We start from the raw sequence: 14,659 nt of genomic DNA, 5'->3' as shown, positions 1-14,659 counted from the left end.
ACTACTACAGTATGCGTTTTCAATACGGGTGCACTGGAAACCTGAAGTCAAGCTGTGAACCGTCCTGTAACACATACTCATAAAAGGGAGAGTAAAAAACTTGTTCTTTCAGTTTTTCACATACACTGGCTAACCAAATATTGTTCTAGTTTTAACAGATAAAACAAATCCATCATTTAATTTCAAGTGAATATAGCCATGTTCCATCAGAAAAGACTCTGTCATAGTATTGGGGAAAATATTTTTCTATTCTTTTCCATTACATATCAATTTACTACTTTATTGCCTATCGAAGGCTTCTTAAAGGCGATACTGCTGTTCTCCAACTCCCTCTCTGATTTGCATCATAGCAGGCTGTTGTTAAAAACTGATCACCTGTCCTTTCTGCAACATCTCTCAAAGCTCAGCCTCAGCTTCTAAAACAGTGTTAGGAAGACACACTTTCCTACTACAACCTTGTGCCCCTTGACTCTCAGTATGGAAAATCTATACTGCCTTTTCTCTAAAGGGATCACACCAACCTTTATATCCTTTCAGATTCTACCTTTCCATAAGGGTTCACCCCGTCACTCATCTGGAAAGTCAAAGTACTTACAACAAGAAAAAGAAACTGTACATCCACTGAATATTTTCTAGAGTCTTCTTCACTCTGAAATTAAACTCTTAAATATTATAACTGAATTCAGTGAGGTGTCTTTTTTTAAAATCACTTTCTGAAACAACTCATTGTAGGGGCAAAAGTCCTTGACTATATTGTTAATTTTTAGGAAATCCCAGTCATACTTACTCATTTGAAAAACTACACTAGCACAGCCTGGGAAAAGAGGAGACAACAGCCATCAGAGTAATTTGTGTTCTCAGTTTCAAGTACCTGACTGAAGAAGCAGTCCCTAAATCCTGGCAGAAACAGACTGCCATTTCAGACCTCCAGCAATGCACCCATGAGGGCTGCAGCAAGGCTGGCCCAGATCACAGGTGCAGGACTTGCCAGATGGTAGACTCTCAAAAAAGGCCTTCTCCAGGTTTAAGAATGTCCTCCTACCCACAAAGAACTGCTACCTGTGACTGGCCCTCCACCCTGGCCTAGAAGACAGCTTTAAGAGAAAGAAATGAATCACTAAACTCAAAGTGTAAAACCTCAATAGAACCACAATAAAGATTATACAGCAGTTCAAGAGACTGATACAAGGTTGTAGCAGGAGGAAAAAACCATAGAGCCTACTGGAAGCAAGGAGGATTTAGGGACAGGACTTACATCCAAAAAGTATTGAGTGGAAACAGTGAGGAAGGAACTGGGCAACGTGAGAGAGAACTAGGGAGAAAAAAGAAAAGAAACGAAGAAATAATTTAAACTGAATAGCCAGGAAAATTTCTCTCATAGCAGAAGGAATTGAGTTGTGGAACTGTCACCCCAGAAGTGAACAGGGATGGAATAAAAGCTGTGCAAGCAAAGCAAATCAAACAGACAAAAAAGAATTAAATAACCCAAGAAACTTTTCCCACCTCTGACTGCTGTGATTGCATAACCTGGAATAGCTGGTAAACTTAGAAGAGGTGTAGCTACTATCACAAAATATCCATAGAAAATGGAGAACCAACACATCCCCCCAGATCAGCATATTACTGACAGAAGCAGTCTTCCATACTCAGAAAAGATTATATGCTTCCCCTTTAAGGGACATTTAAGCATGGGAGTATTTTTTCTTCCCTAATGATAGGAAAAGGAAGTGAAGGAGGTCAGAGTCCTGTAGACCTCTCTGCACTCCCTGTGGTCTAGTTTAGGAGACTTAAAAGGATTCAGATTAACTGGGGTGGCTTTGTCGATTACACACAGAGAAGAAAATGACCCCATGTGGTAAGTGTTTCCAGGACAGCTGCTCCGTTGGTGAAACACTGCTGCATTCCAGAAATAAACTCCTACAGTCAAATTAGCAACTCGAGTCCTCTCTCTGCAGATACGTGCCTTTACCAAAGTTGCAGCAGTTCTCAGATGAACGTGAAACCAGCAGCATAAATTCCTGCTTGGCTCTGCTTTTAAATAGAAAATGGTACAGAAAGATGTGTACAATACTAGATCAGTCTTCATAGTCACATAATTGCCCCACATTATTGATGGGCTCAAAACAAAAAGGAAAATTGGGAATGTTTCTGGTTGGGACGGAGAGCTAAAACTAGCACGGTTCCCACTCCAGGCCTGTCATGAGTTTTTCAGGTCTGAGTGCTTATCAGAACTTCAGTGTAAGAGATTTTGGTGTTGATTCCTATGTGGGTCAGTATCTACCAATGCAAAGTACTGAAGAAATGTGCAAAAGATTACAATCTACATTTGAAGCAAGATAGGAGGCACTGTTGTCCCTTGCCTGGCCTCTTCTAGCTTCCAAAATGTAATGCAGAGCTGTCCTCTCACTACAGAAGTGAATTCTGGGCCATGAAAGTAAATTTGCTCAGAAGACTCAAGGCACTCATGTTTTACTGAAGACATACATTAAGCAGCAAAACTACACGAGACAGCTTCCAAGTTTACACAGGTTTACAACTACAAGTTTACAGATGGCTGCATTGGGGAAGTCCCATGAAATCCTGGGGAAAAAAAGCCAAAACACCAAGCTACAGTTTTCAACAGATAACAAGGCACTTTTTCAGTATTCTGGGCTCACAGGGTAGGTGTCATGCAAGAAGCAGGCTGGTCTGTATAACTGAGTGCACAAATGCTTGTGGTCCTTCCTCTTTCTTACACAGGACCCTCATCTTAAAAGCAAAGTATCTTGTTCTTGTCCAAATACCTCCTCTGTCAGGTAAAACCTAGGAAGGTGTTCCCAGATGCTCAACTGCAGAAGGAAGGTACTGCAGACACATCAGTGCCCCTCACTCACAGATGAGAAAGATGAAACCAGAAACTATTGTCAAAGTTACAAGGAACAAGTATCAGCATGGCAAAGGCCCTGCTGGGCATTATAATGTAGTGCCCATTTACTTCAAGAAACCCTCACCAACTGGTGATACAGCAATGCAATGGTCTTCTGACTCAACAAACCACCAAACCAAAATTCATCAGGTGATAAACCTTCTGCAGACCTATGCATTGCAGAGCAGAGGATGTCATATATTGAAACAAACTCACAGCTGCTGCATAACATGGTCTTGAACATGCCTGAAAGCATCCTCTAACCTGTTGGTGCTTTCCCTTTGGGCCTACTTCTGTCCTGCAAGAGCCACCCAGTCAGTGGGAAGGAACACAGTACCAGTCAGAAAGGATAAATTCAGGAAGCATCATTTCTGCTTAGCTCAGTCTCACTCCCTGGCTGCATTCTTGTCTTCACTGCTACTTTCACAGTGGCACATCTTATCTATCCTAGGGACTTTCACAGCTTTAGAAACACTGCCTGTAACATTACAAAAACGTTCAGGGTAAGCAAGATCAGGTACCCCAAAACAGAGATACTGCACATCTGCAACAAAGTATTGTGTAAACAAGTAATTCAGCTATCTGCAAAGAGTGACAACACTGGTTCCAGTTGCAAGAGAAGCTGTGAGGAGAGCTATGCCAGGTCAAGTTAGGCAGTCACTTAGTCCCATATTCTATCTCTGATATCAAGCACTAACACACGCTCAGGGAAAGACTATAAGAAAGGAGAATGTTTTCCCTGCTCTTCACCTTGCTACACTTTTGCAGACCTCACAGTCAGTATCTTGGCAGCCTGTGGCTTCGGCTGTTCCCTCTAGACCATAACGTGTACTTGCCACTGATGAGTCCACATGTTCCATAAATTCCTTGATATCTTTTCGAATCCATCCACAACTTTGCCACTGAATGACGCAAAGGCCAATAAATCCCTCAGTTTAATTTTGTGTTATGTGAAGAAATACTTCTTTTGGTTTATTTAAAGCACTTTTTAAAAGAGAAAATGATGACTACAGTATTGAAACTGATGACTACAGTATTCCCCCTTGAAAAAAGGGGGAAAACACATGTGCAAGTATGAAGATACCGAGAACATGTAGCAGAGCTCTTAGCTAAGAAAGTGGAAGTGCTAATTTTGCAAAGCAAAGAATTAGGCAGGTTTTACGCAGCAAAATAAAGGCCTATACACTTTTTTCATTGTCTTATTAGTTAAGTGCACAGCAAGTAAAGCCACTTGTGCTCCAAACAAGCCATACTTTCAGCAATATCTTACCACAAGTTCCTATCTGGGTTACCCTCATCTTTCTTCTACCCACAGACTTCATGACTGACTCTACACCCTGGTAGTCTCTTGTCTTGAATCAGATTGGAAGCTCTTTCTGGCAGAAGCTGTCTCATGGTTAAATGTAGCAGCCCCAGCAGTACGGAATATGTCATGATGCAAACAATGAGGACAAAATGGAAGCAACAGCCAAAGCTGCCAGTACAACTGCTAACCATAGTCTGAGAGCTCGTTAAAAAGAAGTGGAACAGTCACAGCATGAGATTTATTAAGAAGTAGATAACAATTTTACATTACATAATACACAATGTTACCTACTATATTAAACCCAGTATTGTGAGCCTCAAATGTTCAACTACTGATCAAATCCCAAAACAAACATAATTATATTCTATATGATACATTGGTGGTTATTCTTATCACCCCCTTTTTTTAAAAAAAAAAGAAAGATAGTTGGCATTGTATTTTTGTCGTTCCCTGAAACCTTGTGGTCTAGACACTTTTATTTTTAAAACAAAACTGCAATTTTTCTCATCATTTGCTTTCACATAGTGAAGATGTAAAGTCAAACATCAAGTACAGCAGTAAAGTTGTCAGCAACATCAAAGAGGATGAAGTATAGAAATTATATATACGGTAATTATTAAATGACTCTAAGTTATTTGCATATCTCTATATATAAACTGGCCTAACTTCATAAAGAAGCATTTCACAATAGCTTTTTGGCCCTCCTGGCTTTGTCCAAGATTTTGCAATACCCTCCAAACGGTCCCAGGCTTTCCTGGTCTTCTGACCTGGCTATGGGAAGCTGCAGAGACCTGCCTGAGATTCCTCAAAGCACAACACCACATCCAGAAAGAGAAAGGGTGCAAAGCACGTACAAGTACAAAGCAGAGAGAAAAGGAGATTGGGACCATGATGAGCAAGCTGCTCTTTTATTTCTACAGGTGAGAGTCCAAATCTTGCAGTTATTAGCAATGGTCCAGCTAACGGTGTGAGCCAAGCTCAGTTCATCAGCTGATTTCAACTGGAGCCTCAGGAGCAACAGTGTGAGGGCTTCCCCAGCCAGTTGCTACAAGGACAACTGAGAGCCCAGAAACAGGCAGGAACATATGCCCCCCCACCCCTCGCAGGCCCATGGCTGCAGAAGCACCCAAGATCCTTAGGGCTGACATTCTGCATGCTGTGCTCTTTGGACATTTCATGCATCTATAGGGGTGGTGCAGATGAGCAGACAAAAAGCACTGCTTCCTCAGTAGCTCCCATAGCAGATGGGTGTTTCTCCCTCTGCCACCCTGAGGCCAGAAAGAAATGCCTGGCTTCTCAGGGCAGGTTTGGAGCTTCAGTGCAAAGCAGGTGGGATGTTTTATCATCCACCCCCCATCAGCCCACAAAGGTGGCTAGAAGTTAGCATTGGGCTCACAGGATCAAAAGCACTCAATCACTCTGAACTTACAAGCAAGACCAACCTGGGGGGTGACTGCCAATTGGTCAGAAAGGGGAAGGGAGGGAAAAGGATGTGAGAGGTGGTTACCCTGTGACAGGATAGCCTGAGACTTCACAGAATGCTACAGACCAAGACAACTGCCAGCAAGGACTCAGTATAGTAACTCACAAACTACCATTTGCAGCCAATCCCCATTAAGCACTATAAAATAATAACACTTGCTGAGCTACCTCTCTGCTCATGCATCTCTCCCTGGGAGCAGACAGACAAGTGGTAAACTCAACACATGTCTAGCACGGGGTTTTTTCTGGAATGGGTTAGCAACAGAGCAGCTCTTCCTTTGCGCAATCCTAGGTAAACAGAGAATGTTGCTGGTACAAAGTGCCTCAAAGTGGCAGGAACAGCATTATCACTTCAGTGCTGTTTCCTGAAGGATCAATAAGCCAAGACAATCAATTCTTCTGGCTAGTCCTTATTCCCCAGGAGATTCTGTGGCTCTCACCCCCCATCATTTAACCCTTCACAAACATAGCAGCAGCTCCATTAATTCTGTCCTCCTTAAACACACATTCCATGAGCCCATGTGCCAGAAGAGACTACAGAGCTGGAAGTAAGGTAGTCAGGTGAACATGGTATTGCAGACAGGTATGGCCCATTACTTCAGCACAGCAATAACATGTCTATATACTGCCCTTCGAGCACGTGAAGGCATCCTTGCATCTGATTTCTTTGTATGGGATAGAGGGTCCCAAAGAAATCATAGCTCTCTATCCCCCACTACTTCTCTATGCAGGGAGTATAAGGCACTCCCAGAGCACCAGGTGACAGAAGGGAGCTGCATAAGCAGTAGATGGCATGGACAGTCATAACAGAGTCACAAGAGCAGACCCTATTTAGAGACACACAAAACTAAGTTTAATCCTATATAGCAAAAAGAGAGTAAGAGGGATGGGAGAAAGCTCAGGAAGAATGGAAGAATCATGTGATTATTTGCAATGTAAAAAAGGGAATAGGGGCTACCGGAGGCAAAACACAGGACTGTACTCAGAGCCTGCAGTAACACAAAGCTTTTTGTTGTGATCATGCAATTCTCCATAGATCACAGAGAACAGGCAAACAGGAATCCCATTTAAGATGGGCAAAACACATCACATCAGCAAAGAGACTCACCTTAGACTGAACAGGGAGTCTGTGTCAGTGCTGGAATTTAAGAACAACAGTGAAACAAACAGCTTGGTATAAAGATTGGCCATGAATACATTTAAGCTGTACACAGAAGTTTCCACCAAAAAAGCAGTGGGGCTTCGGATAGGCTCCTAAAATGACTTTTGGGCGAAGCATTAGAGAGGACGCTGATGCAAGGTATCCCTTCCTAGCCTATGTTTCACTCACAAAATCCTTGCTGTCCTTCCCAAGACAGCATTAGCTAACGGTTATAACTTGAGTGCTGCCATACCCTCAGCGCTACAGACTGTGGATCCAAAAGTATGACCGAGAAAATCATATTCACATGAGTTCACCAACCTACATGAGTTCACATCACCAACAGAGAAAGGTTGAAATCTCCTGTACTAGGCCATGGGCACATGATGAAACAGGGAAGAACTTCTTATTTCAAGGGAAGCAGTAGAAAGAGTTGCCAATGGGAGTAACTGCAACTTTAAAAAGCTCAGGAGACCTGTGGGAAAAGAAAGTCCTGAGGATGGAGAACAAAGCAAACAAAGCAAGCTGTCTGGCAAGCCTGGTAGCAGATGTACCTTCCCTCTTCTCATCCAGAAAGTCACCCTCTAGGTTCTGTGAGCTTTAGAGGGATGTTGATGAAATGCCTATGTTTTAGTATACAGTTATTGGTCATTTGCTCGGGCCTACTACAAAGAGGTGATCACAGGAGGCTGGGGAAACAAGAACTTCTGGAGTACATTTCCTGCTGGTCCAGCAAACACAATTATGAAGAGAAAGAGAATCCATTCTGAGAGCAGCGTGAAACTCTTGTGAGCAGGATCATTCACATCTCACATGGTTGAGGGAAAGGAAAGGGCAGCAACTTTTTAATGCATAAAAATAGCCACTTATGCTTCCCTCTCATACATGCTGGGCATATGCTTTCCAGTATCCAAATAACAAGATTTAGTTGCAAATTTTATCTCATTAGAAAAGGTAATTTCCCCTAAAGGCACGGCTCTTTTTCTAGAGACTTTCAGGAGTCCTGAGACTTTAAAACTGTCATTACTTTCAAGTCATCATGCCAACTAAACTGTGTGCTTTAAAAGTTTAAAAAGTCACAGTAGTTCCTTCCCTGAAATTCCTACACTACTATAAAATAATTTTTTAAGCACTTGTGGCATGCATGGAGGGCAACAAGAACACAGTAGCTTTCTATGTAGCTTGTGGAAAAGTCGAAAATCAGTTTTTAGTTCCCCAGTTCTTCATAAACTGTACATATGTCAGGCAAAGCTGCACTGAAATGTGGCCACCTTCAGGGTAAACAGCAGCAGGTCATTCACAGGGTTCAGCATAGCACTGGAAAGGACAAAAAGAAGAGAAAGAAGAGTATTTTGCCTGAAAGGTCAGCAGGGGAAATCTAAGTATAAACTGCTAGGCCATGGCCACAGCAGAATAGTATACGAGAGGAAAAGGCTGAGGCAAACAGAAAGGAAACTGGGATGGGGAGGAAGGCAGGAAAAAAATGTTATACAGTGCTCCGCTCAGCCACAGAAAGCTCCTGTCTCAAAGTGATCTGCTGTGGGTGTGAGTTATTAGAGGGAAAGAAAACAATTATTATGTATTTCAAATGCATTTAATAAAGTACACTCTAGCTGATGGTGCTCTCCTCAGCAGGTCCAGGCACAGAGCACAAAGAGAAAGGGGCCTCAGGCATTCACACCAGGTCGCAGTTTTAAATAATTTTTAAACTAGGGCAAGGTGCCAATTCTTACCTCAAGGTGCTGCACCCAGATAGACATGTCAGCAAAAACATCGAATTCAGTGTATACATGATGACCATTGATACACATGGCTCCAGAATGAAACAGTAACTTACTTTTTTAGCCAAAGTTTACCACTTTTGAGTAATAAACCTGGAGCTTCATCTTACCAAGAGTCACCAAAACCTAATTTAGACCTAGTGTGTAGAACAACACCATTGAACATTATACTAGAAGTTAGCCTTCTACCTGCTTGTCTTACCACAATCAGAAAACCGTTTTGGTGGCTTGTACCAAATTTTTTGTTGTTGTTGTTTAAAAAGGCAAAAAAGGCAAAGTGGGGTAACTCTTGTTGCCAGCACAAAAGCCTCTTGTTTTCAATCTATGCACCTGTGTCTGATTTGTAGTTTTTGCCATGGGCAAACCAGCCATTTGGGATTTATATAAGCTTGTTCTCTCTAGATCTTGGAGTACTTTTGATGGCAGACATGTATCATTTTACAGTCAGGGAAACTGAGGAACATGGACATATGATTTGGCCATGTGTCAGAAGACAGCAGTTTCTGACGTTTATCCCCATTCCTTTTCAGGACCTCTTTACAGAAGAGAGGCAGGATTGGGTACAGTCTTGATTTTGTGCAGTTCACCTTGCTGCAGACAGATTTTCTAAGTCCAAGCTCAGGGCAAAAAAGCCTATTGCTGGCTAGTTCACAACACACCAGGCCTTAGCAACATAGAGGTCCTCTGCTTGCTGCAGGCAGGCAGGCCTGCTCTTTTTCAGCCAACAGCAGGGTCTACCCAAGCATGTATGATGAACTCATCACAAAAGCAATCAGGCATTAATTTGGTCAATCATTCCTGTGACAGCAAATGCAGTTCTCCAACTAGACTATTTGATGCAAGACTCCAGCTAAACTGAAGGACAGAAAAAATGCCCCAAAAGATACCAGTCTGCAGAACAGAAGTAGAACAATTTAGATATTGGCCCATCCATACTTCTTTCTTTTTTTTTTTTTTAAGAAAAGGTTACCCAAGAGTTAAGTAGAACCAAAAATAAAAAGTATTAAAAAATTAAATCGGGTCTTCCAAGCACTAATAATAAAAAGGCAGCCCACCCTCCAATCCTTCTCATTTAGAAGAGTATTTATTTGGAGTTTCTATTAGGCTTCTGCATGCACTGCGTGTATCCTGCTTCACTAAAGAAGAGCCTTTTTGAAGCATCACTTGACTTTGTTTTAAATATCTTGCTACAGTTTCCATTTTAGCTCTGCGAGATGATTATTTTCTCTCACCAAACTGAAGTTATACAGCAGTTGAAAATGCTGATGGCTTAACTGGTTTCCTTTTTTTTTTTTTTTCCCCCCTCTCCACAGCAGCCCTGAGGGGTTTTAACTCTTTCTGCAGCACTGAAATCCTGCTTTTGGAGTTCAATGTTTAACTCGCGCTGGGAGACTCATAAATATTCGGAGTCACTCTCTCCCTCTCTGTTTGATTAGGAAATGAGCCTTTAACTCAATGTAATCCCCAAGCCATTAACAAAAAAGCCCTCAACAGCTCCACTATTAGAATTTCACTCCTAACCCACAGAGGATTGAATTAGATTAACATAACTACCCGCAATCTGAGTTTATTTTCTGTGCCAGATAGAAATGTGTCTTCAGGAAAGGAAAAGAAGAGAGCGGGAGAGCAAGCATAGCATAATGAAATGTAAAAATAGAGAGATGAGAAACAGATGGACAGATGTACAGGTGAAGCGATAAAAGAGGTAAGAGAGAGCAAGAGAGAGAGATAGCTACACAATCTTTAATAACTGGCTGCTGGCTTTGGGGGTTTTATTCAGAAGGCCCCTAAATACACAGAACTGTTGCAAGAAGAGTATTTTTCTTCCTGCTGGTGTTTACTCCATATTCTCAGGGATTTACAGCTAGACACCTGAGCATGCTGTACTCCAGACACCTGTGCAGCCGCTTTGGCACAGATTTTATTTATAATTCCCAAGAGATGTCATACTCAGCAATGAAAGGAGGGGCGTGAAGAAATCTGCATGTCAATCATTGCTTTGCAGTCAAAGAAACAAATAAACTAGGATGAAACAAAAGATGTCTGTTTTTTGTAAGAAATTACAAAAAAAAAAAATCATGCAACAGCCCTGTGACAAACTACACCGTGTAGAATAAGTCCGTTTGGAGGTTGACAGGTGCTTAGTCCACAAAACATGAAACATTAGTGAAGCAGAAACTATATAACAAAGACTTCCTTCCACATAATGCATCAAAGTCTTTCTTTTAACCACACATAACTCCCACCCTCCCTCCAAATAAAAGTGGTTCCATAAACCATTGATTGGTATGCTACAGGACAGTAGATACTTGGTTATTTTTTCCAAATGCAGTAATAAAAAGATATGGCAGCTTTAACAGGGGAAAAGACCCACATGCAGTTGAAAGAGAAGGATAAAGTTCAGCAATTAGGTGGTCACAACTATTGAACAATCCAAACAAATTCCTAAAACTAAATCTTTTCTAGCTTATACTCGGAGGACTTCTTTGGGAATGCCTGGATTTCTGCAGAAATGTATAGTAAATGAGTTTTTGCAGTAATTCCCAAGTGTAGTCATGCTGATAATTCTGTTTGTGTAGGGAAGAAAAAGATTCAATTTTTATTTTTCAAGTGATGTCTCTTGTTTTTCAATTTTTAGGGGGACCTCAGACCAGCTATATGATAGATTCTTTGTTAGTTACAGAGTCAGCAATTTTATTTTTTTAATGCCTTTCAGAAAATCTGCTCTCCCTTTATTACACAATAATGTTGCATTGTCACAGAGAGGCAATAAATGTAACATCATGCCAAAACAAACAGAAAAGGGACTGAAATAATTTAAATACATTCATTTTTAAGTAAAGCAAAAAGCCTTAATAATCAAAATAAAGCTTCCTATGATGAGAACGGTTAGCCTGACAGTTTTGTTTTATTTGGGGGGAGGGGAGCTTCATAGCAAGCGGTGTATTGTACTGATCATTTTGGGCATTATTTGTGTATGTAAATTCACGTGTTTATCCATATTGTCATAAAAGCCTTCCTTATATCTAGAATTCTAACTGAAACATGGAGTATTTATATCAGTGGTGGCAAACGTAGAAAGAATTAATTTGTAGTCAGTATTTTTTGGTTCCTAGAACTTAAGTTAAAAACTTTCAGTATTATAAAATGTACATCAAAGAAAAGCAAAATAAAGAACAAGCCTATTTGTCACCTATTTCTACAGTCAGTCCAAGCAATTCAGCTATCATGCATTTCTTAGGACTTGATATTTTAACTGTGAAACAGCTCTGGTTTTATTATTCTATTTTTATTAGACACTTGTTCCTTCAAATTATTTTAAGTTTAGCTGCATTTTATTTGTTGTTACTTTCAAAAATGGTATCTTGTATGGGAAAAAGTTTTTCAACATATATTTCATGAGAAATTTATACCAAAAAACTTAACATACCGAAATTAAAAAGTGTAATATTGTCATTTTGGGGGGTAGACATTATAAATACAAAAAAAATCAAGGAAATTTTTCTATATTTAAAAATAAATATAAAAACTAAATTTTGTAGAAGATATAACCCAAACCTCTGAGGCAAAAATATGAAACAAGAAAAACCTCTTTGTGTTTTGACAAAAATGTTATGCTAAAAGCTATTAATAAAAAAACAATTATTGTTTTCCTTCTCTTCATATTCCTGTTAACAAAACTACTCAAAAAATATATCATTATTCAAACATTTTGCATTTTGGCTGCTTTAAAGCAAATAGCTTGTTGGCGATGAGAGAGTAAGTTCCTTCTTTGATTGCCACTGTGCCAACTTTACAAAGACCTGCACCCCTCTTTTGTCATTGAAGAGACTTCAGTTGCTTTGGGACTTTTAAAATTAAAGAAACAACAACTGCTCAATGATAAATGCATGCAGTAAAAGCAAAATTTAATTTCATGTCCCTGCTAACAGAAAGTTTGATATGAAGCTGGGGGGGGGGGGGATGGGGTTTTTTTTAGTAGACGAAAAGGGTGTCGCTTGGTTCTTTTAAGACAGGACCGCTGAAGTTTCCAGGTTTGCCTTTACCAGCATGGGATAAATAGCACCTGTCCTTGGTAAGCCCTTAAGCAGAGTTACGTTATACATTGACCTTTTTGGAATGCCAGCAAACCTGACCGTTTCTATTCCCAAAACAAAACTGTTCCACTCAAACTTTCATTTGCTTATTTCCAGAGGAAAAAGCCACTCTCAAATAGTGGAATTGCCTGATTTCTACAAAGTTCTGAATCAACTCCTCTCCTTGTGGGTCACACTGACCTTCCTTTGACAGTGTGAAAATAGAAAAAAAAAAAACCCAACCTTTAACCATATTGAGATGCTACCATAATTTTTATCCCAGATAAAAGGATTGGTGTAGAGCAACATTTGGACAAAAAAAAAAACCAAACAAAAAACAACCTCATAAATGCAATAAAAGGTAGAAGTTCGCTACTTACATGCTGCAGGCTGAGAGATGAAGCTCAAGGCTGGAGTAGAATTTCCCTTGCCCTCAGGTGTTTCTAATTGCTGATTAAATATCTTTTGGTTCCGCCTGCACCAGCCGACAGTCCCCTCTGCGTCTCTGCCTCTCTTTGTGACTAGGACACAGTACTCCGAGTCCCAACCTATAAATAGATCCCAGCTCTGTGATTGATATAACAGGCAGCTGACAAAAAAAAAAAAAAAAAAAAGAAAGAAAGAAAAAAAAAGAAATAACCAGGTCTTAAGCAAAGCAGCAAAAACTGGGCTTTTAACTCTGCACTGTGCCCAGGGAGGAGTCCCCCACAGTCACCCGTGGGCATCAGAAAGAGAAAGTGCAAGGCAATTACTTTCCCAGCAGCATTACAGCAACTTGAGGCATGTAAAGCAAATGAACAAAATTCAGTGCACAGAGGAGAGGGAAAGCACAACTGGCAGACTGCATCCAACTCTTTTGCAATTTAACAAAAATAAATGCCATTTTAAAAACAAGTCAGGGATTCTGACCAAATGAGAGGGGAGTTCAGAGTTGAGTCCTGGGTGTTGGTCCAGGTGTGCTTGTATTTCTACTGCAGAATAAACTAGGGCTAGGGGGTAGGTTAGCAGTTTAACAGCTCGGCAGTCTACTTAGGGTATCTGCACACAAACACTATTTGATGCGTCTGTTCCTGAAAACAAAACTGAGGGCATTGATGGTACCTCCCCTATTGACTCAGCGGAAGTTACTTAGTTCTCAAGGACCTGAACTGTCATTCCTGCTCATGTCCTTGACTGCCAGAAGAAAACTGATGAGTTACAGGTATCAGAACAGCTCTTTTGCAGAGGCTGAGCTGGGAGCCCACCATCTGGGCAATGACTTGAGAGAACACATCAAGAATGTTTCTGCCCTGGTCCCCATTAATAGACATAGGGGTAATGGTCCTGGATTCTTCCGTATCTAACCTCTACAGGTTCTCCTGTTAGAGATACAGTCAGGCAAGGCCAAAAGCTTCTCCAGGAGGCAGCTGGTTCTCCAAGCCTTTGCCAACTCCTAGATATCAATGATCTCTAGAACCTTAATGGCTATGCAGTTTCATAGCAGATGTACTCAAAGGCAAGGCAGCTCCTGATGAATACCAGGGGAAGGGTGGGGAAGAAGAGGGAGAACAGTAGGCAGAGAGAGGCAAAACAGCTTTTGCTAGACTGCTACCTTTGGCAGTATCTCCTACAATCATCCCTAGCACCATGCTGAGCTCTGCAGGCAAAAGTACTAGTGCAGACAGAGTACCAGATCCACCAGCCTTCTTCTCAACATATTGCTAGGCTTGCTTGAGCTGAGATGGTAAAGAAATGCTGAACTCATAAAGAGCAGGATAAAATCCTCAGGCACCAAGCCCATGCTGAACTCCATGGTTCTTTGGCTCAGTGGCTAACAGTACCTCAACTATTTATGCTAGTTTAGGCATGTCTACACTGCACTGCAGCTGCTGCTCTTGCTGGAGTAAAGAAAGTTAGTTCAACGGGAGCAGCTATCCTAAAGCCAGGCAAGGACCCACCACATCATAGCCAAGGTCTCAGTTCAGCTGC

The 14,659-nt window shown here is 41.0% G+C and overlaps 1 protein-coding gene across 1 annotated transcript in view; it reads right to left on the bottom strand.

The window, feature by feature from the left end:
- The window catches only part of ESRRB (estrogen related receptor beta), a 137,038-nt gene extending 123,613 nt beyond the window's left edge, over positions 1-13,425 (bottom strand). Inside the window, exon 1 of the mRNA XM_074868462.1 lies at positions 13,072-13,425. Within this exon, the coding sequence (XP_074724563.1) occupies positions 13,072-13,073 (2 nt within the window). The 5' untranslated portion in view covers positions 13,074-13,425. The remainder of the gene's footprint in view (positions 1-13,071) is intronic.
- Positions 13,426-14,659: the final 1,234 nt, after the last annotated feature.

The sequence above is a fragment of the Strix uralensis genome, chromosome 4 (assembly GCF_047716275.1).
Source record: "Strix uralensis isolate ZFMK-TIS-50842 chromosome 4, bStrUra1, whole genome shotgun sequence".
Lineage (NCBI taxonomy): Eukaryota > Metazoa > Chordata > Aves > Strigiformes > Strigidae > Strix > Strix uralensis.
Note: the sequence above shows the minus strand (reverse complement) of the source record. Positions and strands in the feature narration are given on the sequence as shown.